At 41.7% G+C, this 22,607-nt stretch overlaps 2 protein-coding genes and 1 long non-coding RNA gene across 9 annotated transcripts; 1 reads left to right on the top strand and 2 right to left on the bottom strand.

The window, feature by feature from the left end:
* Nucleotides 1-653: 653 nt before the first annotated feature.
* On the bottom strand, nucleotides 654-18,787 carry LOC105283573 (proton channel OtopLc). 3 transcript variants are annotated; one of them, XM_020033069.2, is made up of 10 exons: nucleotides 18,051-18,787; nucleotides 16,552-16,778; nucleotides 14,881-15,197; nucleotides 13,788-14,041; nucleotides 8,263-8,490; nucleotides 6,776-6,978; nucleotides 6,048-6,361; nucleotides 5,213-5,378; nucleotides 4,858-5,137; nucleotides 654-4,624 (listed from the first exon to the last, which is right to left on the bottom strand). In XM_020033069.2, exons 3-10 carry the CDS (start codon nucleotides 14,965-14,967, stop codon nucleotides 3,919-3,921), a joined length of 2,238 nt encoding a protein of 745 aa, XP_019888628.1. In that variant the 5' UTR covers nucleotides 14,968-15,197; nucleotides 16,552-16,778; nucleotides 18,051-18,787; the 3' UTR covers nucleotides 654-3,918. The 3 variants fall into 3 exon arrangements, with proteins under 3 accessions (XP_019888628.1, XP_019888627.1, XP_019888629.1); XM_020033068.2 differs by having other exon boundaries at nucleotides 16,552-18,787; XM_020033070.2 differs by lacking the exons at nucleotides 13,788-14,041; nucleotides 14,881-15,197; nucleotides 16,552-16,778; nucleotides 18,051-18,787 and adding an exon at nucleotides 11,102-11,313.
* LOC105283575 lies at nucleotides 11,518-13,009 on the top strand. The gene is made up of 2 exons (XR_894704.2): nucleotides 11,518-11,590; nucleotides 12,284-13,009. It is a non-coding gene; the product is annotated as an uncharacterized LOC105283575 (long non-coding RNA).
* Nucleotides 18,788-19,566: 779 nt separating the features above from the next.
* LOC105283571 (vesicle-associated membrane protein 7) lies at nucleotides 19,567-22,266 on the bottom strand. Of its 5 annotated transcripts, none has more exons than XM_011346427.3 (6): nucleotides 21,834-22,266; nucleotides 21,293-21,504; nucleotides 20,728-20,865; nucleotides 20,478-20,636; nucleotides 20,123-20,201; nucleotides 19,567-20,041 (listed from the first exon to the last, which is right to left on the bottom strand). In XM_011346427.3, the coding sequence occupies exons 2-6, from the start codon at nucleotides 21,494-21,496 to the stop codon at nucleotides 19,833-19,835; spliced, it is 789 nt and encodes a 262-aa protein (XP_011344729.1). In that variant the 5' UTR covers nucleotides 21,497-21,504; nucleotides 21,834-22,266; the 3' UTR covers nucleotides 19,567-19,832. The 5 variants fall into 5 exon arrangements, with proteins under 5 accessions (XP_011344729.1, XP_011344730.1, XP_011344728.1 ...); XM_011346428.3 differs by having other exon boundaries at nucleotides 21,838-22,266; XM_011346426.3 differs by having other exon boundaries at nucleotides 21,869-22,266.
* Between the last annotated feature and the right edge of the window lie 341 nt (nucleotides 22,267-22,607).

The following is a 22,607-nucleotide window of genomic DNA, read 5'->3' as shown; positions in this document are numbered from 1 at the left end:
TATATAATATTAATAATATATATGTTTAATGTTATAAACTATAATATAAAGCCAAGTCGCAAAACGGGAAAATTAAAACAATTGCTCTAGACTTATAACAATAAATAATTGTAACGAAATGAGATCAGAAATAGACAGATACTACAACAAAATTGAAACATTTTCGGCGATCCAATTCGTGCAAGATGAATTGACTTGGCAAGGAGAAAGTCTTAGCGCGCAGTTCTCCGTTTTCATTAGATTCAGTTTGAGGGTCAGTCACCGGATGGCCTTGGTTCCGAAGGAAGGCCTACCTCAACATCAAGAGATCACGAACGTACTTGCGGAATCGACTCCGGAATTGCGGGTATTTAGGTCGGCCCGACTGTTTGGTCACGATCCGCCGCTATCTGAATTATTCGCCGCCATCCCCGCATTGTTGGCGGGCCGACTATCGCAGTACGAAACGAATTCCTATTACGTAGAAAGTCGGATTTCTTGTGGATCGTTTACGATTAAAATCGCGTCCCGACATCGCTTTCTTGCCAGGAAACGGGCACCACAGGAATGCAATTTACCGATTTGACGCGTACTTTCTAAACTTGCCAAAGTTTAATATTAACTCGGCGAGATGAGTGCGAACAATGGTGGACGTAAAGTCAAAAGAAACGCTCTTCTTTTTATTGCGGACGAGTGTATTGCAATTCGTAAGGTACAAATAGTACAAAGGGTATAAGAGTACAAACATTGCGTAGGAACTAGATTATGCGGACATAGAAAAAGTACAGTTTCGAGACGTGATATCGCAAAGAGAACTCCCCCGTGCCTTTCCCCCCTCGCTTTTCTCTTATATCACTCGCAGATGCGAATTGCGTCCTTCGTGGTTTCGCCCTGATTTTATCTTTTTACGGAGAAGATTTGTGCCGAGATTGTGCAAACGCGTCAACGATGTACGTAAGAGAAATCTAATCAGAAAGGAGAAACATCCTACAAGAGCTTGATCTTGCGATTTTGCGATATTGGCGTCCAGAGTGGTCACTGTTTAAACAATTTAAGCTGCAACAATTTAATTTGAATTATCATTTAGCTGTAACATTATCCTTTAAGGTCCGTGTTCACCACGTACATAACTATAGTATTTCTATATACATATTATTTCGTATTATCTTGCTTAGCATTTTTATGTGTTTGTATCTGTTGCAATAGTTTAATCGCTCTGATTAGGATATAGATATAGATAAAGGAGCGAACAAGTGAAGGAAAGAGAAGAAGCATGAAATCTCGGCACAAATCCTCATATCTCTCAATAAACGTAACACATGTCGCGTAGTAAATCCTATGTCATGTTATAATAAATATTATAATAGAACAACGTAATAATAAATATATTTGTATCTTGTATATATAAATATGTGTATATATATATATATTCAATATATATATATGCTATAGGAAGAAACATGTCGACACAACGCTAGCGCTAAACACCGAGAGAATTCGCTTTATTGTATATTCCCCTCTTCGTTTATTTACAGCCGTCTTAGAGAAACTATATCTTACAAAAAATCGACTGCACCGACCGGATAACTATAATTCGCAACGGCGATAATCGGTATCAAAGCTTCTAGCACGAAACATGTATTACCCATAAATGCGCCTACATTAAATCCCGACTTTCCCACCTTTCTCTCTGTGTTTCCTATCGTTCCATGTACGAACGCACACTCATACTCATACTTACACTCACATTCGTACCCGTACATAATCACGCATTGATTCGCTCGTTCGTTCTTCGTTCACTCATCCTCTTTCGCATCTGTGATCTTGTAATCACATCTGTGCAGTTGAGCATGAAAGAAACACGAGTAGGTCGCTTCAGTTTTCGAGATCGCGCTCGGTCGCGATCGATCGATCTTGATCCCCTTGTCTCTTATCGAAGTTCGGACAGCACTCTTCTCGACGGATTTAAGGCTTAATGATATGATCAGCCATTGTACTGTATTTGAACGTCTTAGTTCTTTCCGTCCCTGTCGCTCTGCATCTAGCTTCGAAAATTACATGAGTTTGCGACGAATCGATCATCGATTCGCTTGTCCGATCACTTTTCTGAACCCGACGTAAAGTAAGTTTCTCTTGATGATACAAATTCAACAATAAAATACTCGTGCACTATAAGTTATAATCTTAACAGCGGCGCTAATAATCATTTTCGTCTGTACGTCTGAGTCGGTTTCTACAATAAGTGTAAAATTATATCTTTCTCATGCAATACGTATTTTCAACTACAAAAGGACTAAAGTTCTCTGATCTGCGTTCTCCATTTTAGAACATGTAACAGCTACGTGGTCGTATTACATGGACAGCATGCAAGGCGCTCAAAAATATAGGTTCGCGAAACGTTCGGCGTCGATGTTGAGTTTGTTAAATAGAGAATTGAGAGAAACGGGCCGTTCTTTGCATCAAATTATTTCTAACTACGCTATGCTTATTTCTCATCGATTTGATGACTTAAGATCTGTACAATTGCTTTGTTAATTAATTTTGTTCACCACGAAAATCCGAAAATAATACCACTGTACTAAAATATCGTCTCTTACTCTATTAAACATACTCATAATCTATTTCCCTCACTGCTATTTCTCGAACCATCTGCATGGACGCGACGATTGTTGTTTAAGCTGCAGTTTGTACTACGTGGAAGACGGATGTCCGTGAGAATGTTCAAGTGCGAGCACCGAACGATAGAGTTTCTTCATTTTTTTTTTAATATCTAGAGGACTCGGTTCGAAGTAGATCAGGATTTATGCTTCGCTGTCCCGATCGTTCTCTTGACGATCTCAGTCTTTTGAGAGAGGAGGCCTCAACTTTCTTAATTCCTTCGGAATTCGGAGTAGATAGAGATATTTATCGAACGAAGATTCATTGTTCCCGCACGGTCGAAGAACTGTAGTCAGTTACATCGACCAGATTTGCCCTAAGAAAAATCTAGTCCTTTCTACTTCTAACGAGTGAAATATTTTGTCGTGTGATTGTAAGAGAATCATACATTTGGACCTTTTTGAGCGAGCGATAATTTATAATAAATCTACGAAGATTGTGATCAATCACGGTTTTTTCTTCACCGGAACTTCTCTTTCGATTCATTAAATTGAGGAAATATATTCAAATATCTCCAGATATGAGGAAAGAATTTACAATATATTCTTCCATTTAATAAAAGGGTCTCAAAGTACGTATCTTCGATGATAATCTGCTTCTCGCCAAAATCGTTTCTCCCCACGTGATTGTTTTACGATGATTCCCGTCGAGCGGATGATTCTTTTTAGCAAGTGACAGACTTGTGCACAGTGGCATCGTGTAAATTCTATAGAATTCGCCAATATCTACAGCGACGGAATTTGTACATGACTAGCTAAAGACATTCACTTTCGATAAATGACGAACTAAATCTACTGAGAGAGATCATGGGACAATTAGCCTGTATGAGCACCTTTCTGCTGATACACACATTCTCCTCTAATCGATCGAACTACGTATGTAATATCCAGACGAGTTTTTGGATCTATTTCTATAATACCTTTTATTAGCTTTTCGAGATACCCTGGAGTCGATACAAATCACGTGCATATGGACCGTCGTGTACGTGCCGTATCGCGCCGATCGCGTTCGAGCGTCCAGAAAAGTTCTGTCCACCTAAAGATTATCGATGCCTACTCCTTATCGCCGCCCCGACAGATCCTCCCTCTGTCCGGTCTTTTTAAAGACGGCATGTTGTTACGCCTTACGTCATACGCCTCGACGATCTTACGCGGCTCGGTATTTCCTCGATCATATGAAATACGCCGGATCGTTCTCGGCGATGGCGTCCAGTCTCGACTGCTGACTCTTGGGCCGCTGCGGTGGCCCCGTCTTCCACACGATCTCGTGGGACCCCTTGCGTCACATGTAGGTCGGCTTGACCTTGTAGGCCCGCTTCCACACCTCGCACAGGCACACGGTGCTGTGGAACCTGTAGAAAATCGCCAACGGCATTGAGACGTGAGTGATGATTGTCCACGCCCACAGGCCATAGAAGTGCAGCTGCACTGGATGAGACTCTGCCCGGGACTTCTCCAGTGTGTTGATCGCCCACATGGCCAGATTCGTCACCAGCAGGAACGTCACGATCTCCCTGCCTGGCTTCCGACGTATCTGCTCAGCGGTGGCGACCGAGCGCCTCGACGCGTCCAGGATGAAAATGGTCTGGCAGGTGGTCTGGACGACGCTGGCCAGAGCGGTGACCAGCACGAGGATCGTATGCTTCTGTAGGGTAAAGTGGCTGCCGATGATGGTGAACATGGAGTAGATGAACATGCCAGTCTGCGCAGCCACCAAGAGGATGTTGTCGAGTTCTAGGTTTCGGCCACCGTCGTAGCGCAACTTGCGCATCTGGAACATGCCGATCAGCGTCGCCAGGGTGGACATCCCATAGAGCGTCAACTCGCAGACGTTCACCTCGGTCACCGCGAGACTGACCAGCTCCGGTCGCGAAATGAGCACGAAGAATAGGATCAGGGAGATTATGGTCAGTACCAGAATCAGGATACCCACGAAGAGGCCCTTATGCGCGCGGGCGCAGTCGACGCTGTAATGATGCGGCGACTTCCTGCAAATAATAAGGATTCGTTTATCACTCGTTGAAATAAAGCCTGACGGAATTCATGCGAGACGTTTTACATAAAGATATTATCCGCGATCGATTTTTCACTAAGTTGTGCGTCAGTGGGATGGTTGATGAACTGGGTTATTATTCGCATGCCTCTAAGCGTGTTACTGTCACCGCCGTTTGCATCTGTAGGCGTATATTGTTACTATAGTCGTGGGCGTATGTATTGTTACCTATAGGCGTGAGTGTGATGACGCGGCGGCGTCATGGGTTGTATGAATCCAACTTTCGATATGTTCTTCCACATGACGTATAAGATGGCCGCGCAAATCAAGCTGTACTCTATCGTGCACGGGAAGAGGAAAGGGCTGGCATCTTGAACCAGGGATCCCATTATATTCGTCCGCCTGCACTCGAACATGTGATGGGGCCCTTTGAGACCGCGCGGAAGCCGCACGTGTTCACCGTGATGAGAATGAGTGGTACCACCGAGGTGGAGTCCTCCTTTCGGACCTGAAAGTCATTTGGAAGCGTCAGATACTTCGTGTCGAGTCAGAAATGAGGGATCTCTCTATGCAACTCGTTTACCTAGTCGGTGAGAGATCCTGAGGGAGTTGATTTCTGGATTGTAGAAGGTGAGGATCTCGTGTTTCGTTTCCTGCACGAGAACGTTCAGCCAGACTGACAGATTCGTGCCGATCATGTGCATTAGTCCGAAACGCGCGACGACGCGATGGCGATAAACCTTCATTTGCTAGAATGTGACGTGATCTTGTAACTATTTGATATAAATAATCAAAATCGAATGAGAATAATAAGTTATTTTTAATCCAGTCATAAATGAATTAATAAAACTTTGAAAAAATGTTAATGATAAAGAAGAAAGCATTTAGTTTTTTTATATGTCGATAGGGTACCAGAGTGCTCGGATAGTCACGTTCTACTATTGCTTCCAGGGTTATTCACCCTTCTGTTTCATTAACCCCGTAACCGACGAGCGGTGTTAGCTCAGCACTTCCATCGGTGGATTTCCCATCGAGTTACAGTGCATCATAGTTTTCCGATATAACACGTGCAGCGATTCTCAAGAAATCAATGAGACAGTTTTCTGCATGTTTCAGTTTCTTGCAAAAATTTTTACATTGTTACAGTTCTTGCATAATTATAAACAACAATTATTCAATTAATTTCAAACAGAATTCTATTTCAATATAACTTTTAATGTAAGATTCAAACAAATATGAAACGAAGAAATTAAAAAGTTGCTTAGATAAGTTACAATTAAAAAGTGCAATAGATAGTGGCTGTCCTCGAAGAATCATTTAAAGAAAAATCAATTTTGCATTGATCAGAGAACTCGTGGTTAAAATTTAAATTGCAAATTGCGAAATAGCTCGTATACATATCACTCGCGCCCGCTCACCTCGTTGTTCAGAAATATGAAGTACATCTGGATGAAAATGAAGGCCATTCTCGTGGCGGGTGTGAGCGCCAGCATAATATTGTGACACTTGGTGTTCTGTTCCAACTCAAAGTACTGGCCGAATTCCAGGCCGGAATAGATCATCGAGCCGATACCGAACGCCACGGCGCCCATTCGCAGATAGAAGCTGCCGTAGTGTTGCACCGGACGTACCGGATTCACGTGCGGGCATCCGGTCTCAGGAGTGTCACTGTCGCCGCCGGCGCCGCTCGACGATCTCGACGAGTCCAGGTCGCATACGTCCTTCTGCTTCTCTGCTCCGCGGATTTGCAATTCATTTGAATTAATTACTGTGAACCCCGTTAATCCCGGTTCGTGGCATACGGATTTAACGACCGCTTTTGGCGATCGCTGTCGACTGAGAGAGGAATTTCGATACGAGGTTGTTAAAGTGATGTATATATAACATTATGTTGCAACGCGTGTGGGTATAGCTCGAGCAAAATGTAAAACTGCGATTGCCAGAGCGACGTGAGATTTCGGACATTCGCGTCTGATCACAGCGAGCTTTATCCACTTTCACGTGTAAACGTACGAAACGCAAAGTCAATTTGCGTTCTGTCGTCGTAAAAGTCGGATCGATATTTCAACCTCAAGAGATTCCTCGCCGCGGGACAGACGGGAACGGCGACCGAGCGAAATAAATTTTCCAAATATGATCGACTCACTTGGCTTCGTCTTGCCGTCCCTGAAGAGCATGGCGTACATGTACACGAGGAAGATCATGCTGCCGAAGTAGAGGTAGAGGTAGAAAGCCTCGTAGAACGACGGCGGTATGTACGTGGATATTACTTCCGCCATGGGAAAGGCGATCCCCATCACGACCAGGAGTTTCCCGTACAGCGCGCTCAAAGTGGTCGCCAGGGCGTCGCTGCAGCAAAAACGGAAATTGAAGTTGAATGAAACGCGGATCCGCGTCGCGCGCGGATTAAATTCTCACTTGAGGAAATAGATCCATCTCCGGCCATACTTTGCGCAGTCACATTCCTCTTTAGCTACTACTTGCTGGCTATCAAACGGATCTTGCTTAAAATGCACTGACAAGAAATTCTACGGATCCGCTCATTCGCAAATTTACGACATTTTCTATTAAAGCTCAGCAAAGAACAAATTTAAACAAACAAATCTCATTAGATAAATTAATCATTTTTCTTTTACGTATGAACTGGAAGTTTATCTCAGTTATGAATAATTAATTTCATTTGCTTCAATTAGAAATTTTAAAGAATTTGCGGTGATTTTTTCTGATATTCAAAAATTTGGTGAATTAATTATTTCTTGCCCCTGACCCGAATAAAAATAACTTTTCGAAGGAATTATTGGAAATGAGAGATTGAGGGCAGCGCGCGAATGATGGATCGTTAGCTCGATGCCCATCATTGTGTAACATTACAGCGGAGGTACCATTGGCCGCAAATACATCCACCCCCGTAAGAATTGGCTCAATTACGAGTAATCGCGTGGTCGCCTCTACGCGTGTGTTTGATTCATAAAGTACCGGTAATTGCGGTTCAGACGTCGGTCAGGATAACCTGGAGGATCACGTGAAATTTCCGTGGCGAGCGACATTCCCCCTTCACATTACGTTTGTTGAGAACGAGAGCGAATTTAAGTCACGAATCTTTGCGAAACGTTCAAAGTGGAACAAAATCGAAGAATACGAGAAACTAAGGACGTAAGAAAATGCATTCTAGCTCCGATAAATGTTTTCGTTATGCGTTTTAATGATATATCATGAATAATAGTCTTGTTGAGTTAACAGTCCTATGCATTAATAATGTCACTAAAATTTTAATGTTGGTCTATTGTCTCGGGAAATTATACGCTCGAGGATAACGTTATAACTGAACACGTGATTAATAAAAGAGAGATGTAAATGTGTGTGTGTATGTGCCTAGGTTTAATAATTAAATTAATATTAATTATAACCAGCAGCACACGTCTACAAAATTCAACATAGCTTTCTGTTACGTAAATAATTACGTTTTATCAATACGAAAACAGTCGAATTAATAATTAAATGTAATATCCACGATTCCGAGTTGCTGGAAATTAATTGTGCTTGAACGTACGATGCTAGAAGACAATCTGGACCGATCGGATCGGGATACATCGACTTTCGTTACGACAACGAAACGTTTGATCCGCTACTCACCAGCCAAGGTTCTTCCACTTCCGCTCATCGGTGACCTCAAGGAAGGTCGGCGCCGGATAGCAGACCGCCGGAATCGGCTGCGAGGAGCATGGCAGGGCCAATGCGAACTGGGGTGGCCGATGAACACGAGAGGGTGAGCTGCTGCTGTGTCTAGACAGCGTTTCCGGCGAGACGATTACGGCAGATGGAGAGGCTGGTGACGGCAACGCGACCGGCAATCCTGGCCAACTGTAAAAATGTATCTTATTATTACTTCAATCATATTGTTCTTTTTCCAAGATTCTAACGTCTTGGGCTTTCGGGTTCCATATATCTCGTATTCCAAGCAGAAATTCCTCTTATTCATTGATACACAATTGATCTATATTTGATATATAAACGTATTCAAAAAATATTCATAGATCCAAAAAGGTGTGGAAAGACACAGAAGATAGTATTTCACCTATTAATGCAATTTTTTTTAGATTTTTAAATTGTAATTTCACCTAACAAGTTTTCTTTTTTTGACAATTATCACTTCTGAAGAGGTGTAAAGGGAGATCATTTTTTTATATTTTACGTGCGGCCGCGCGTGGCAATTGCGGATAACCTTGTGACCACGCCCTTCTCGCCATCTCCCATTAACGATTTTAATTAATTGATAATTCGCCCGATAAACTCGGCGAATAAAATGTGTAATTATTTTTTTAATGGCTTCATTAGCATAACGACGACAAAAACCGTTATTTATTACAATTTTAATTTTATTTTTGCATTTTCATGATCACGTTTAATTCTTTTTAGTAATTGACATCGATAATCACTTGATTAATTCATTCTTTTGTTGCTACACATTGCGTAAATAATAATTTTAATACAAGTTTTGTTTTTGTTTAAAAAAAATATTGGTTAGCCATGTGCGCTTTGCACATGATTTTTATATGAACCCACATGTCCGCTTAATATAAGGTCAACGCGGTGTCGTAATGTTTGACACATTACATTGACACTGGCTGCAGGAAGAGACCGACTAGTGCTGATGACTTTGTGGGTATCAATTGGGTGACGTAGCGTTAACTTTCGACTGTTGATTATTTATCTGATAATAATTTTAATCAATCCATTTAATTTCTAAATATCTCGATAAAATATCCTTTAACAATTTATTTATAAAATCACACATTCACAAATCATATCGTTCCAAAAGGATATTAATATTTAATAATAAATTTTATTCTACTGAGTTTAGAAAAAATATTTGCCTACAACTATATTCTTGAATCATGTTATCCACTTCTAACATTTCCTAGCCGTGCTATCTTGAGTCGGCTGTAAGTTTCGCCAAGTTTTAATCAAGGCGGCTTTAAAAAAAGAAGCAATTTCGCGCGAATTTGCTCCCTTTCCTCCTCGTTGTAACTATCATAGAAATTGCGCACATTCACGCCCCCGACGTTTCACAGGATCCAGCACTGTTCCGCGTATTTAAAGAGATAAATGATCCGGGCACGACGACCTACCCCTACGATTCGTACAATCGAAAGGGGTGCAGAAAGGAATGAGAAAAGGACTCAGTTCTTTTCATCGCACGAGGCGCACGTAGGCGGCGTAAAAATATTTCGTAGAGAACGTGGCATCGGCGCGATACTGAGGTACCGGATGAGTAGGGTGGAAGGGCTCATCTCGTGCCTCCGAGCTTTTTGAAATAATCACGTAGCGTTGTGAAGTGTTGGAGCGAGAGAGGGTATCGTTGGCCGGGGGAAGGGAAGAACGAGAGGGCACTGAGAGGTTGATTCAGTGGTCGAGTATCGTCCCTCGCTGCGAAGGGCGAGGGTGTACGTGGCTTGAGGACCTGGCACATTGCCCACCCTTCGGTAGAAACCTGCTGCCCGTACGCTACTTTCCGCCCTTCGACGTGTCTTCTCATAGTTCTTCTTTTCTACAATTCTCTTCTCGCGACCGGAGATCTGTTATGTTATTTAAAAGTAAAAGTAAAATTCTCTTTTTCCAAGAGACTTTAATAGAACGCTGACCTGGTTCGTTTATAGTTTTAATTCATTCAAGGAATCCAAGTTTAACAGAGTTCGATACGCGTCGATTAATTGGCCATCTGTTGCCATTAATCACTTATTTACTTGAGTCTCAATTCAATTGACATCTTTTTCTTTTTAAAAGCAGAACCAGAAAAAAGCACAGTAATGTGCTTGTTATCGTCGCGAAAATTTTCTCTAAAAGTGCTATTTACTGAATTTGCTGAATAAATGTGTCTCACAGATATTCACGCAAAGATGTTTCGCAATTTTTGATACATTTCTTTTCGGCGACGATTTTCCGCGGAATTCTTCTCCATGTTCTACAAAAGCGTCGGTAGCATTTCGCTTGAATTCAATTGCAACGCAGCCATTGTCAAAGTACATCTCTTATTCAGAAACTTAGGAACCCTTCGCGTGGTTCCTTTGAACTTTGCGCCTGAGAAATTCCGACCCGCCTTTCTCTTTTCTGTCACTTCACGTATTACGATGAGAATTACGCTTCCGAGATGTCTGTCAGAGAGGAACATCGATTCTATAACTTGTCATTTAGCTGTCCATCATCTCCTGTCTCTCGCATACCTTTTATCGTCATCCTCTTTCTCTCTCTTTTTCGATTTATTTCGTTCACGCGGCAGTAAATTCTCCACGATAATTCCTCATTTTTTTCGACGTGGGATGAAATTATGATTGACGTTCGTACAACACAATTTCCACTTTAAAACGATATCGGTATCATTAAACTCCCGTCAAATCGCATTAACGGATGGTATCCAAATAGAAGCTGCGAGGTGCGCTTGTATATCCTATGATGCGGCGAAAATTCGTGATACCTGAGCGACGTCTCCTTGATCAGCATACCCGTGACCTTGACTTGCACTTTCCTCGATCGTCTCGGCGGAACGTTGGCCCTCATGAACGGCCCTCACACCAACGGATGACACAATCACGGCCCTCCGGCTCGTGACACGGTACTCACGGACCCCGCATCACACACTGAGACCCTAAGCCGGGGTAGACTGACTCCCTGGCTATCGCATATGCCGATCCTTCTCTCTGCATATCGTTTCTCTCTCTTTATTCCTGCTTGAATATGCGATCGTTTGACAGCGAGCTCGTTAGCGGTGTATCAAATTTGCAGCGACGTAACACGCTATTGCATCGCCAGCGCGCCAGCTGATCGCTCCTGCCTCGCTTACGTGACGAGAATCCGAGAAATAATCGAAAGGGAAAGGGTTCGCGTGCCGGGGACGAAGATCAACAACGGAATTCGGACAAAGAAACACGCGCGTTAGATACAGAGCGAGAGATTTATGTGGATGGTAAGTGGAATTTATTAGAATGGCCCGCAGCGACTCGGCAAGGGAAAGATTCTACGTTAAAAAATAAATCGGGGATCGAGAGAGAAACATTTTTACATAAAATTTTTATTTCGAAAAAAATCGAAATTAAAAATGGAATAGGATATATTGGCTCCATTTAAAAATATTAAAAAGGAAAATGTTTCTCTCAGTAAGTTGCTGCGATCTGAAATTTCTTTGGAAGAAAAGTATCGTATCAAGGATGCGTAAAAGTGCTGTACTCCAATATTCACACGCTTCGACTTTTATTCCATCTGCCTCCCGAGATCCTCGTATTCACTGGAAAATATCTGACAGCGCTCCGCCGCCCTCACCGCATCTACCATTTTCCCATCAAGACGACAAATTCGACGGTAGAGAGGTTCCTTCGTCGGAGAATCGTGAGATATAAATTTTCTGTCGAGTGATGCCTCTGGTATAACCAGAAAATTTTTATCCCGGAACTCACGCTGTCAGGCACGTATGATAGGCTTCGTAGATCGCGATTCGCACCAAAAACCATTTTTGGTGTGATTTTACAGTTTTTACAACTTTTCAACGCAGCATTTTTCGATGCTAACAGCTATCGTTTTTTTGGTATCAAACAGTTTTCGGTTTTAATTAATTCTATCTGTCTCATCGATACGTACATAACTCCATCATATTTTTCGATAGCAATCCTCTTCCGGAAAATGCATCGCACCGTAGATATTCTCCTGCCAAAATGCCACGTCGTATGTATGTACATTGATTGAATCTACATGTAAATCGACGGAATAAGCTGCTTTCCCGATAGAGTCAAGAGGAGGGTTTAGGAGAAGGGGGTGGCACGAAGGAGACTTAGCGAGAAAGAGAAAGAGAGAGAGAGTTAGAAGATCGCCCAAAGGCGGAAGCGGAAGTGAGAGGGAAGACGCGCACGCAGACCGAGCGTAAGCCATAAGCGTGTGACAGGTCAATATTAACTCTGACGTCGACAGCCACCCCTGCCGATACACGTGAATTCACGTTCGATATCCGGCGGAAGTAATCGAGTTCCGCGGATGGACCGAATTCACGCGCAAACCAGACGCGCCTGTTCCCTGGAATCCGGTTCGAGGATAGTCTGGTATTCCTGCTAAATCATTCCATTTGAGCCTGCGACGAATAATGGTAAGAGCTGTCGCATTATTGCACAAGATGCCCATTTTTCCTTACAATTAGTTACAGTGACACAACGCCACAAACAACACCGTTAATTATATGGGTATATATCAGCAATTATATAATTATATACATATTTCTGAAAAGTATTCGCGACTAACTCTGTATGTTAATTAATAGATATGTATTAATAGATATGTATTAATACATAAATTAAAATAAAATAAAGTGCATGTAAAGCAAGAGATGTTAATGCTCAAAGAAGTCTTGGATATATTCTCTTTTCTTTTATACATATGTCAACGCAAACGACTGCATCTTCTAATTGTAGACAAATGCGAGAAGGCTGCATTTCGTTATGTTCGTCGGAAATTGTATCAAAAGAATGCCTGTCGAACGGATGCGGAATTGATGGCGCAAGAGAAATCGGTGCGTTGCTGCGAAATCGCCGAGGTATTTTTCACGATCAAGTTTAATTGCCAACGGTGTACAAAGTGCGGGGTCGTATGCCGGGAACCGAGGGAAATGCGCGTTAATCGCAGACGGTGATTAATGCTGCCCGCCGGGACCGCCGGCGTTGGTCACTCCAATGAAGAGACGTGGAGAAACGCAGGCTCTTTAGGGGAGGCTGTAATTTACGTTGCGGTGCTGCGTACAAAGCGGCAACAATCGATACAAAACGGTGGAATCGACGGCGTCCACATAGTTTCTTCATGGTTTCACGTTTCTATGCGACGCCGGAAAGGGAATTAAGCTTTTTTCCCCTCGCTTAGATCTTAAATCAGTCAGGTATCAGTAAGTGAAGGATTTGAAATGGATTTTACGTCTTTGAAAACGAAGATTACCTTGTTCAAGTCGGTTAATTTTATTCTGCTTAGTCGCTTTTCTGATATCGATTTTTTCTAATCTGTGAATAAAGTAATCCACGTCAACGTCGCGCGTACGGGATTAACGATCGAGAATATGAATAATAAAGAAAAGCGAGTGAAATGGGCGGGTGCATTAGTACTGGAGGAAAAGATATTTTCTCTGTACTCACTCCTGCGTGAGCGTCGCAGTTGACGGTTTTTCGATTTCCGTGCTAATCGTACCACAGTCTGACGTTCGAAGCGCAGCCTCTAATGCGGCCGCTTCCTCTTCTTCCCTTAATTCTTCAGAAGCTTCCTCGGGGATCGTTGTAATGTCCTCAATTGGCGGAAAGTCGTTCCCGTTCTCCTCCAGATGATTTTCCAGCATGGGATCGGAATTATTATCGCCTGGTCGTGTCACTTCTTCGATATCGGAATCGATACCCTATTGGATAGAGTCGAAAGATACGTTACTGTAGATGACGTGCCCGTTTTATATCGCTTCGAACTATCGGAAAGACCAACTTATTTTTAACAAAACCGCAATTTAGAACCAAATGTATTTATCGATGACATGAACGGGGTATACGAGAAATAAATGCAGGTTTCTAATCAAGCAAAGTGAATTAAATAAAATAAAATAGAGCAACTAATTTTATTTTTTCAATAACTGTCCTTCTCTCGAAAATACAATATTTAGGAGGATTTATTGAATTTGTTTCGCGGGATATGTGACTCCGTTGGTCTGTTATTTCAGTTATCGACATACATCGCCACGCTTTAATCCGATTTTAAGAGGGTCAAATACAGTGAGAGCTGAGAATACTTCGAGAATTATTCAACAGAAATTTATCGAATTCTCTTGTACTTCAGAAATTATTACCCGTCATTCTATATAAATTGTGGCAAAAGCGTAAATGATATGACATACATCCAGAGAGATGTAGTGCACAGTTATGCGTTACAAAATAATGCAAAAAAATTATTAAAACTGAACTTCTAAGTACAAGAATCAGAATCCATAATTATAGAGAATCCATAATTAAGAGAATGCTAATTATGCTCTATGAGCGCGTAGAGCATAATTAACATTCTCTTTGTAATTTATCGTGTACGCAGATAGAGCGACAAGTTCGAAAATCGAGGACTCGTAATCCCATAATTCTCGTCGCATTTCAGTCAGAAGTTCTTCCGTGTAATTGCCCTCAGTAACTCGAGACAGATGATTTTTAATCTATGAGACGCGCGAGACACCTTTTTCTTCTTCCTTCTCTCCCCGCTTACCTGAGCGAAGTCCATGTAGAAGGAATCTCTGGAGTCGGAACTGCCCTGGCGTAGCCGGAGGCTGAGATCTGGCGAGCTCTCTCCCATCTTCCCTATCTCCTTATCTTCCTCTCGCTTTTTCACCCCTTGGGGGCTCAACCGCACCTACCCTCTAGAAGGAGTCCCGACTCTCCCTCGCGCCTCTCCTCGTTCCTTTCGCCCCTCTCGCACGCCAACCCCCCTCGTCTTTGTCTCTTCGACAAGCTCCTCTCTCCTCTACGGACGGGGAATTCTAAAGAGGGTGGGCCCTTTCGCACACAATCTGCCGGGTTTGTAGCCTGAAAGAATCGGCTCTTGAAAGACAGATCGCCTCAACGGCATTGCCTCCTCCGGCCTGTTCTTCCTCCCCCTCATCGCGCGAGAGGAAACGAAAGGCTGCTCTCGACCGCGCGATGCGAAAATATTCTGGTAAAAAGAGTCGACAGCGCACGCGGCCCACTCCTCAACAACTTTCATCCTGGATATCAAAGGTACTCCCCCTTTATCCCTTCGCGAGAGATGATCGCGCGTGCACGCGCCGGAAAGCTCTGATTTTTATTTCGACACTTATCACAGTTATTAACCGTGCGAGAGATTCGAAGGGTAGTCACCGATACTGGTTTCGATTCAAACCTCGATTCAAAGCTAAACATGTTATCATGTGCGGCTTATTATATCTGAAACATTTTCACGTGATGTAAACGTACAAAAGATAATTATTGTCTGCACTAAATGAGAAGTTTTTTTCTTTTTATTTTTTTCTACCCCTTAATTAGAAAATACAAGTAATTGTTTAGTTGAAAATTTTATGAAGAGATCGTAATAATTAAGTTTTATATAGTAAATATAAAACGACGTGTTGTATATTCTACAATTTCGGTATTTATCACGTATTTCACGTAAGAAACTTTATCCGGCTGCTGCCGGGCAATCTCGGAAGCGGCTTCGATGCCCTTAATTACGTAAGGTGATGAGAGGGTGCAGGGACGTACTTTGTAAGATCGAAACTAATTACGGCAGGTAGGAAATTAAATCTGGCTCCCCGTTTGTCTTCGAGTTAATTATTCCGTTCACAGTGCAGTGATAATTTCAATCGAAATCGTAAAATGTAGTTGTGACTCACGACGGCTGCTTATTGACCACGTTCTCAATTCTACTTTCTGTGCCAAAAGTATTTTATTAATATAAAAAATATAAGATAAGTTATAAGCAAAGTTGCAAATTATCTCACGAGAAACGGGCTTACGTACTTAACCACTTAGTGTCATGTTGACTCTAGATCTTACAAGCAAGCTCGCCGCGCAGGATTATCGTTAGCGGAGTAACAAGATACTCAACTAAGACGTCTTTGTGCATATAGAATGCATAATTACTTGCGAAAGTTACTAGAAACTTTCGGCGGATACAGTCTTCAAGTCTTTGAGCTGCTCCTCACTAACGTCAAATATCGTCTCGTGTTCCGACAATGAGGAAATTGATGAACGTTGCTTACATTCGCGACGATATTTTACGAACGAACGAAGATTTAATCATTATCGGAATAATGATTAAATCTCAAAGATTAATTTCAGTAGCTAATATTATATTGACTAGATATTACAATTATTTGTCGCAATAAGTTCGCAGTAATTATCTAGCGGCAACGTCTCATACCTTTAAAGAACATTTGTCGTTCTATGAGTGATCCAGTGCGGAGACACTAAAACGCTTTCTCGCCAGGACACAGGAGCTCTAACGGCAATGAACATTCTTCCCGTTTGGGATCGCCCCTAACACCGTTCCACGACGGACCCTCCCGTTCTTCGAACGTTTTATGGCTCGTATACGTGGCATCAAATATTTCTCCATCAAAATGACTCCCTGCGCGCGTCAGGGAAATACTGAACAGAAACAAAGTGGGGTCAGATGCAACATTTTGTATCACACAGTAGCAAACAGTTTTGTGGGTACAATGTAACATGCAGAGTAATACTGGTCGCGGATTAAATTACCTACATAATTGATCAGTAATTACATCCTTGAATATAATAAAAATTAAGGTCATTGACCACATATATTATACCTAACAAAATTAAAGTACAATTAATAAAAAGACTGACGGCATTGAACGTAATCTTGATAAAGCTTGATGAATTAGCCAAAGAAAATGCAGGAAAACATGATTACAGATTTAATACGCGATGGTATAATTTACTAGTCTCATAAGTGTAGTATAATAAGTAGAACACGATGAGAAAGAGCGACTATAACAATATTGATGCACGAAGGTGGAAGGATTGTGTTTGCGAGAATCGATATGAAGATTCTATATCTCGTAGTATTAATAGTATCGTTTCTTTGGTACAGTAGTACAGTTGTTGCTTTCCCAGAATTCTGCAGCAACGATTTTCCGTTGCTTCCGTCGCGTGCGTGGAAAGGCAGCGTATTTCCAGTTCGCGTTCATGCTCGAAAGCAGTTCATTGCCTTTTTGCACCGACGATGTCGCGCGTTCCGACGTTTTATCTAAACTATACGTCTCGTTTTTAGATGCACGCAATAAAACACGCAACAGGATGAAAAATAAACGTTCGCAAATGATAGGCCAAGAGTAATATCAACAAGGAAAAAAATGCAGCAACTTAATATTCGCAAGTTATTTATGGAGCTACCCCCTTCCTCCCAACAAAATTGCATTTTGATTTACACGAGATAAATCGCGAATTATAAGCTTCCGTTTTTATTTAAATCACTGATAAAGTTTCATTATTTATTCAGAATTTAATTCTCGCAAAAACCCTTCCACAATCGTTTTATGTAGGAAAAATATTTTTGCCCTAAATAAGAATAGATTGCATATCAAAAATATTCTTGCAGATTTCGGTCACGTATTTCGAGAATAGACTATTCGTCGTGCGATCGATCTTACACCGCCGTGTTTTACTATACATAATGCAAAACATCATACATAATTCAAGAATGCCATGTATATAATAAATAGCAAATCACCCTTGTGGTTGATTCAACATAGCATGCCAATTTCAATACACAATCGGCTGGCAATATATGCGTCAGTCTATTACTTTTTCCCTCCAACGCCGAAAATCGCGACTTCCGCGCATCTCGCGCGCCTTGCTCTCATAGAAAGTCAACGGAAACGAAGGGAACGCACTTACTGAGGAGAGCTCAAGGCATCCGTCGCCTTCCGTTCGTCTTCCCGCACCCTACGTCGTCGTTCTTCCGGGGGCGACGCATCTCCTCTCTCTCACACATCGCAGTACGCACTGTGCAGTTCCCCGTTTTCACTTTCATTCGGCGGCTTCTCTCGCCGGGCTCGGTCGCGTACCCATCATCTACCGCCTTCCGCCTCCACCCGGGTCCACCGCGAATCCATATCCCGTAATCGGTGCCTAACGCCGCCGCTCTGCTGCCGCCGCCACCACCGCCGCACCACCCACAGGTTGTAAACACACGCACCAACGCGTTCCTTACACACACGCGTACCTGAAGAGCCGCTCAACGCTCGGGGGTGCCACACGAGCTCCCCCGTGCGCTTTCCTGTGAGCTTCCTGCGGCTCGCTCTGTCTCGGGGGTGAGAGCCGAAAGAAACGCGCGCGTGGACCGGATTCTTCGCTTTTCTCGTTTCTTTTCTGTCTATCTCTCGCCGGAATCTCTTTTTTCTTAAGATACTCCGGGAAATGGGGGTGCGAAACTTGTTTCGGCGAATCGTGCGGAAAGGAAAGGGAACAGGATAATATAAAAAGAAAAAAGAAAAGGGAGAATATCTCGAAAGTCGAGCTTGGGAGAACGGAGCGCGATCAATCGTGGCGCGCGTATACGAGGCACGGGAATACTTGGACACCTCCCGAAGGGCGCGCCACGCGAGACATCGACATCCTGCGAGAGCCGCCGGGCTGCTGCCGATGGCCCGGGCGTCGCGGCGCGGCGCGGGCGCGGGCGCGTCGCGACGCCGCTGCGCCGGACGACATGGTTGCATCGCGACGTATCGAGAGGGTGGATCGTGGAGGGGAAAAAATTGAACGTGACATTCCGATAGTTTGCCAAGTTTGTCTCTACAAAAAATTGGAATTATATTTCTCTCTTATACATGTAATGCAAAATTTGCAATTTTCTTGAATTCACGAATTGTTATATATTGATAAAAATCTCTATAAGTGTTTTTTATGATCCTGTTCAATTGAATTTTAATTAATTGAATTTAAAATAACCAAAGATATTGCAACGATTGTATCTTCTTTTTTTGTATAATTAGAAAACAATTTGTATGTAAAAATCCTCTCTCTCTCTCTCTCTTAGGACTATAGTTATTGAAATTCATAAATTATACAAATAAATTATATAAGATTTATGGGAAACTGTATAACACATATTTTTGAAAAATATTAATTTAAAACAATTTAAAATTAAAATCTGCTTTGTGGTTTCATTAGATTTCGATTATATCTCCAGGCACAATTCGAGCGTGTTACATCCCTTGACAAATCAAGATTGCGCGCACGCGCTTTTCAAGCATATAAAGCTACGAGCAGAGATGGCTTATTGAAAAAAAGAGGATTGTCGTACGTAGAAAGAGATGTAAAAAAAATATAAAAAAATTCAGTGCCCAGAGGATTGCAATTCTCTTTTCGTTTGTGCAGGATATGACGTAACGAGTGCAATAAGGACATAGTATTCGAATAATAAAATCTTTTTATTTTCGTAAAATAAGACGTGACGTGTTCCAGATTCTGATTTATAAAACAAAAGTGAATATATATTTATATGTGTCTCGTTTGCACAGAATTGTAAATTGCAACTATATATTACATTTCTTGTGACATTGGTGAAAATAATATAAGCGTTATATGGATAAATATTTCAAACTTGTATGCATACGTTAGCACAGTATCCTTATCGTATTAAACAAAATTAAAACATAATAATAATAGATTTGCTTGTTATTTCCAATGTGGCTCTCCCTCGGATCTCTCTATCTTCGTCAGTCTCATACTAGTTTTTCGTGCCTTTTTCGCATACTCCACGGTTGACTCAAAGATTGCGTGACAGTTGCATTCTTCATCATGTATACAGTTCCTTTTTATTTTCCGACGCAGTTTTGCCATGCCATACCTCCGCAAGAAATCGACACGATCACGTATATCATCAACTGCAACAGGAGAAATGAGTCGATGTTGAATTGCAATGAAAATCGAAGAAACCTAAAAACAAATCGTAATGTTAAACTTACAATCAAGATAGCGGCGACGATCACGTAAATTTTGACGTTTTTCCAAAACAGGGAGCGCGCCAGATTTCTGCTCGTTTTCCTGAACGTGACAGACTGAAAAGAATATCGCTTTGACAACGCTCAACGACATGGGCGCCCGAAGGGAGGAGACAAGGAATTGAAAAAGAAGAAAACAGCAAATAAATAATACACATAAATTATATATCTGATATAACAAATTTCGAAATGAAAATTTTCCTCGTTTTCTACTTTACTTTCTTATCTTTGGAAGGACCTTAAGGTTTTCTCTTGAATTCTTTTCTGCGGGCGCCCATGATCAACGATAATCGATATTCATCGATACGGTCTCACTTACATTGGCAGACAAGTTTTCCGTTTTGTTTACGAGTAGTTCTAACCGTTCGCCGCGCATCGCTATGTTATCAATGTTTTTTACCATAATGTCTTTTAACTCATCCAGTTCGCCGTGAACCTGAGACAACCTGTCCAGATCTTTTGATTCGCTATAATGCTTCTGCGAAGAGTAAGAGAAATGCAATGAAGAAAAAATGCATAATGCAGACAAAAATTTTTCCAATTTTTTCAGTCCTTCAGTGTGACATTACCATCTCGTTCGCTAGAACGCGGGCAAATTCGGTGTTCATGGCATACGCTACGGCAGTCTGAGCGCCTGGCCCATAAACAGCCAAGAATCTTCTCTTAATTTCATTGAGATATAAAAACGCTCTGGATCTTTGGAAATCCTGAAATAAAAAAGAAATTAAATAAAATTTCATTATATGTGAATGCTTCAGTTGACAAATAATCATACAATCGTCAAGGAAGTGATTTAACGTGTCAAAGTACATTCAAGATCAATGAACAAAAAAGAAAAGAAAAACTAATATCAGTATCATCATTATCTTTAGATCATAAATGATCACGTTAAAAGTCTCGCTAGCAACTGAATGCACGCCAAGTTGTTATTCATTTGAAGCATCATTGTCATCCACAATAATATCCAGTTTGATGCGTCATCAACGTGTAATCCATCGATAAGATGTTAAAAAATTTAATAAATTTACAAAGCATTGTTTTTGAGAAGATCAACTTTGAAAGTCCATCAGCGCTCATGCAATACTAATGTCATTATTCGATATTAACGTTTGCTTCAGTGGATACGATGCTTACATCATCAGTAATGCACATATAAATAAGGCGGTCCTCGCAGATGTAATGGAAAAGATAAGGCCCTTGCGAGTAGGTGAGCTTGTCATTGTCTGGTGGTATCTTTGCCAGGATCTTTGCTGTGACCTCCTCGAAATTTCCAACGCACGCCGCGTGCTTCGCCAATATGATCGTTCCACGGGCCACCACGCTGTACAAAATCGGCATTTTGATATCTGCAACAGACAATTTATTTCATTAAATAAAATGATGGGTACACGTACCAAATTGTTTTACAGTTGCACTTTTACAAGCTTCAATGAATAACTTGATACTTTTGATCACGAGTCGATACAGCAAATATTATATTAGATGACGATTTCCCAATGGAATCCTCTTATCATATCTTGCAAGTGAAAACAACAGGCCGCCCCATGCAAAGAATATGCAAAACAAAAGCCTGATCCGCTTGTAACTATGCAAAATGTTTATCACAAACGTGGATAATAATTGAAATTAGCTGCGACGTGCATGACAAATGAATAATTTTTTCATACACACATACACACAAGCAACACTATCCGTATTTGCAGTCTTAACCTCTGATCCTTCAATCTGAAGTCGACAGAATGACGAATGAGGCAAATTTGGAAAAGGTTTTTGAATATTTAGATATAAATCGCACGCGACGATACGATCGCACGAGTCGAGATATAATTGATAAAAGCATCACACGATCCAATACTTGACCTCTCACGATACAAAGAAGTCTAATTGAACGGGCAGCTGCGCACTTTCTTATTTACGTCTTTGGCAATGTAACACGAGCATCCGCGAGTTTACGTCTGCTCCAGAACAATGATCGATCGATCGATCCGTTGTTTTCTATCGCGGAAACTTTCGGGAAAACATAAAAACACCTCCCACAACCGTGCAGTTACGCTTCTGCCGAAATCATCGATGAGTGCGTTGGATGACAGTTCGGTGGCAACAACGGAGTAGTGGGGAGACACTGGTCCGCCTGCGCTCTCGCAATGGCGCGAGATTTGAAACGGCGAGACGCGAAATAGCAGCAACAGCTGCGATTCCAAGTTAAACGGAAAAGAAAAATTCTGCGTTTTTTTGAGTTTTACTAAGTGCAGCCTGAGATCTTCAACATAGCAGCGCAGAATTTATTCACTTTAATAAATATTTCATTAGAATATCTCGGTAAAAAATGTTATTTAGGAAAATAACATAAGTCAGGAATAATCGTTATATATAGTCTAATCATTTCTTCTACGAGTCTTCCAACCGGCGTGATTACGTAAGTATCATTTACAAGTTTATCAAGCGCCCG

This window comes from Ooceraea biroi, chromosome 4 (assembly GCF_003672135.1).
Source record: "Ooceraea biroi isolate clonal line C1 chromosome 4, Obir_v5.4, whole genome shotgun sequence".
Taxonomy (NCBI): Eukaryota; Metazoa; Arthropoda; class Insecta; order Hymenoptera; family Formicidae; genus Ooceraea; species Ooceraea biroi.
Note: the sequence above shows the minus strand (reverse complement) of the source record. Positions and strands in the feature narration are given on the sequence as shown.

What these genes read in the sequence shown, in the direction of transcription:
- LOC105283573 (XM_020033068.2), bottom strand. Translation starts at nt 14,967, where the DNA reads ATGGGAGAGAGCTCGCCAGATCTCAGCCTCCGGCTACGCCAGGGCAGT. An exon ending in CAGGATCTCTCACCGACTAG is followed by an intron (nt 5,138 to 5,212) that starts GTAAACGAGTTG and finishes AATGACTTTCAG; the next exon opens with GTCCGAAAGGAGGACTCCAC. An exon ending in CATCACACTCACGCCTATAG is followed by an intron (nt 4,625 to 4,857) that starts GTAACAATACAT and finishes TATTATTTGCAG; the next exon opens with GAAGTCGCCGCATCATTACA.
- LOC105283571 (XM_011346427.3), bottom strand. Translation starts at nt 21,496, where the DNA reads ATGCCGATTTTGTACAGCGTGGTGGCCCGTGGAACGATCATATTGGCG. An exon ending in ATATGTGCATTACTGATGAT is followed by an intron (nt 20,866 to 21,292) that starts GTAAGCATCGTA and finishes TTTTTATTTCAG; the next exon opens with GATTTCCAAAGATCCAGAGC. An exon ending in CGGAAAACTTGTCTGCCAAT is followed by an intron (nt 20,202 to 20,477) that starts GTAAGTGAGACC and finishes TGTCACGTTCAG; the next exon opens with GAAAACGAGCAGAAATCTGG.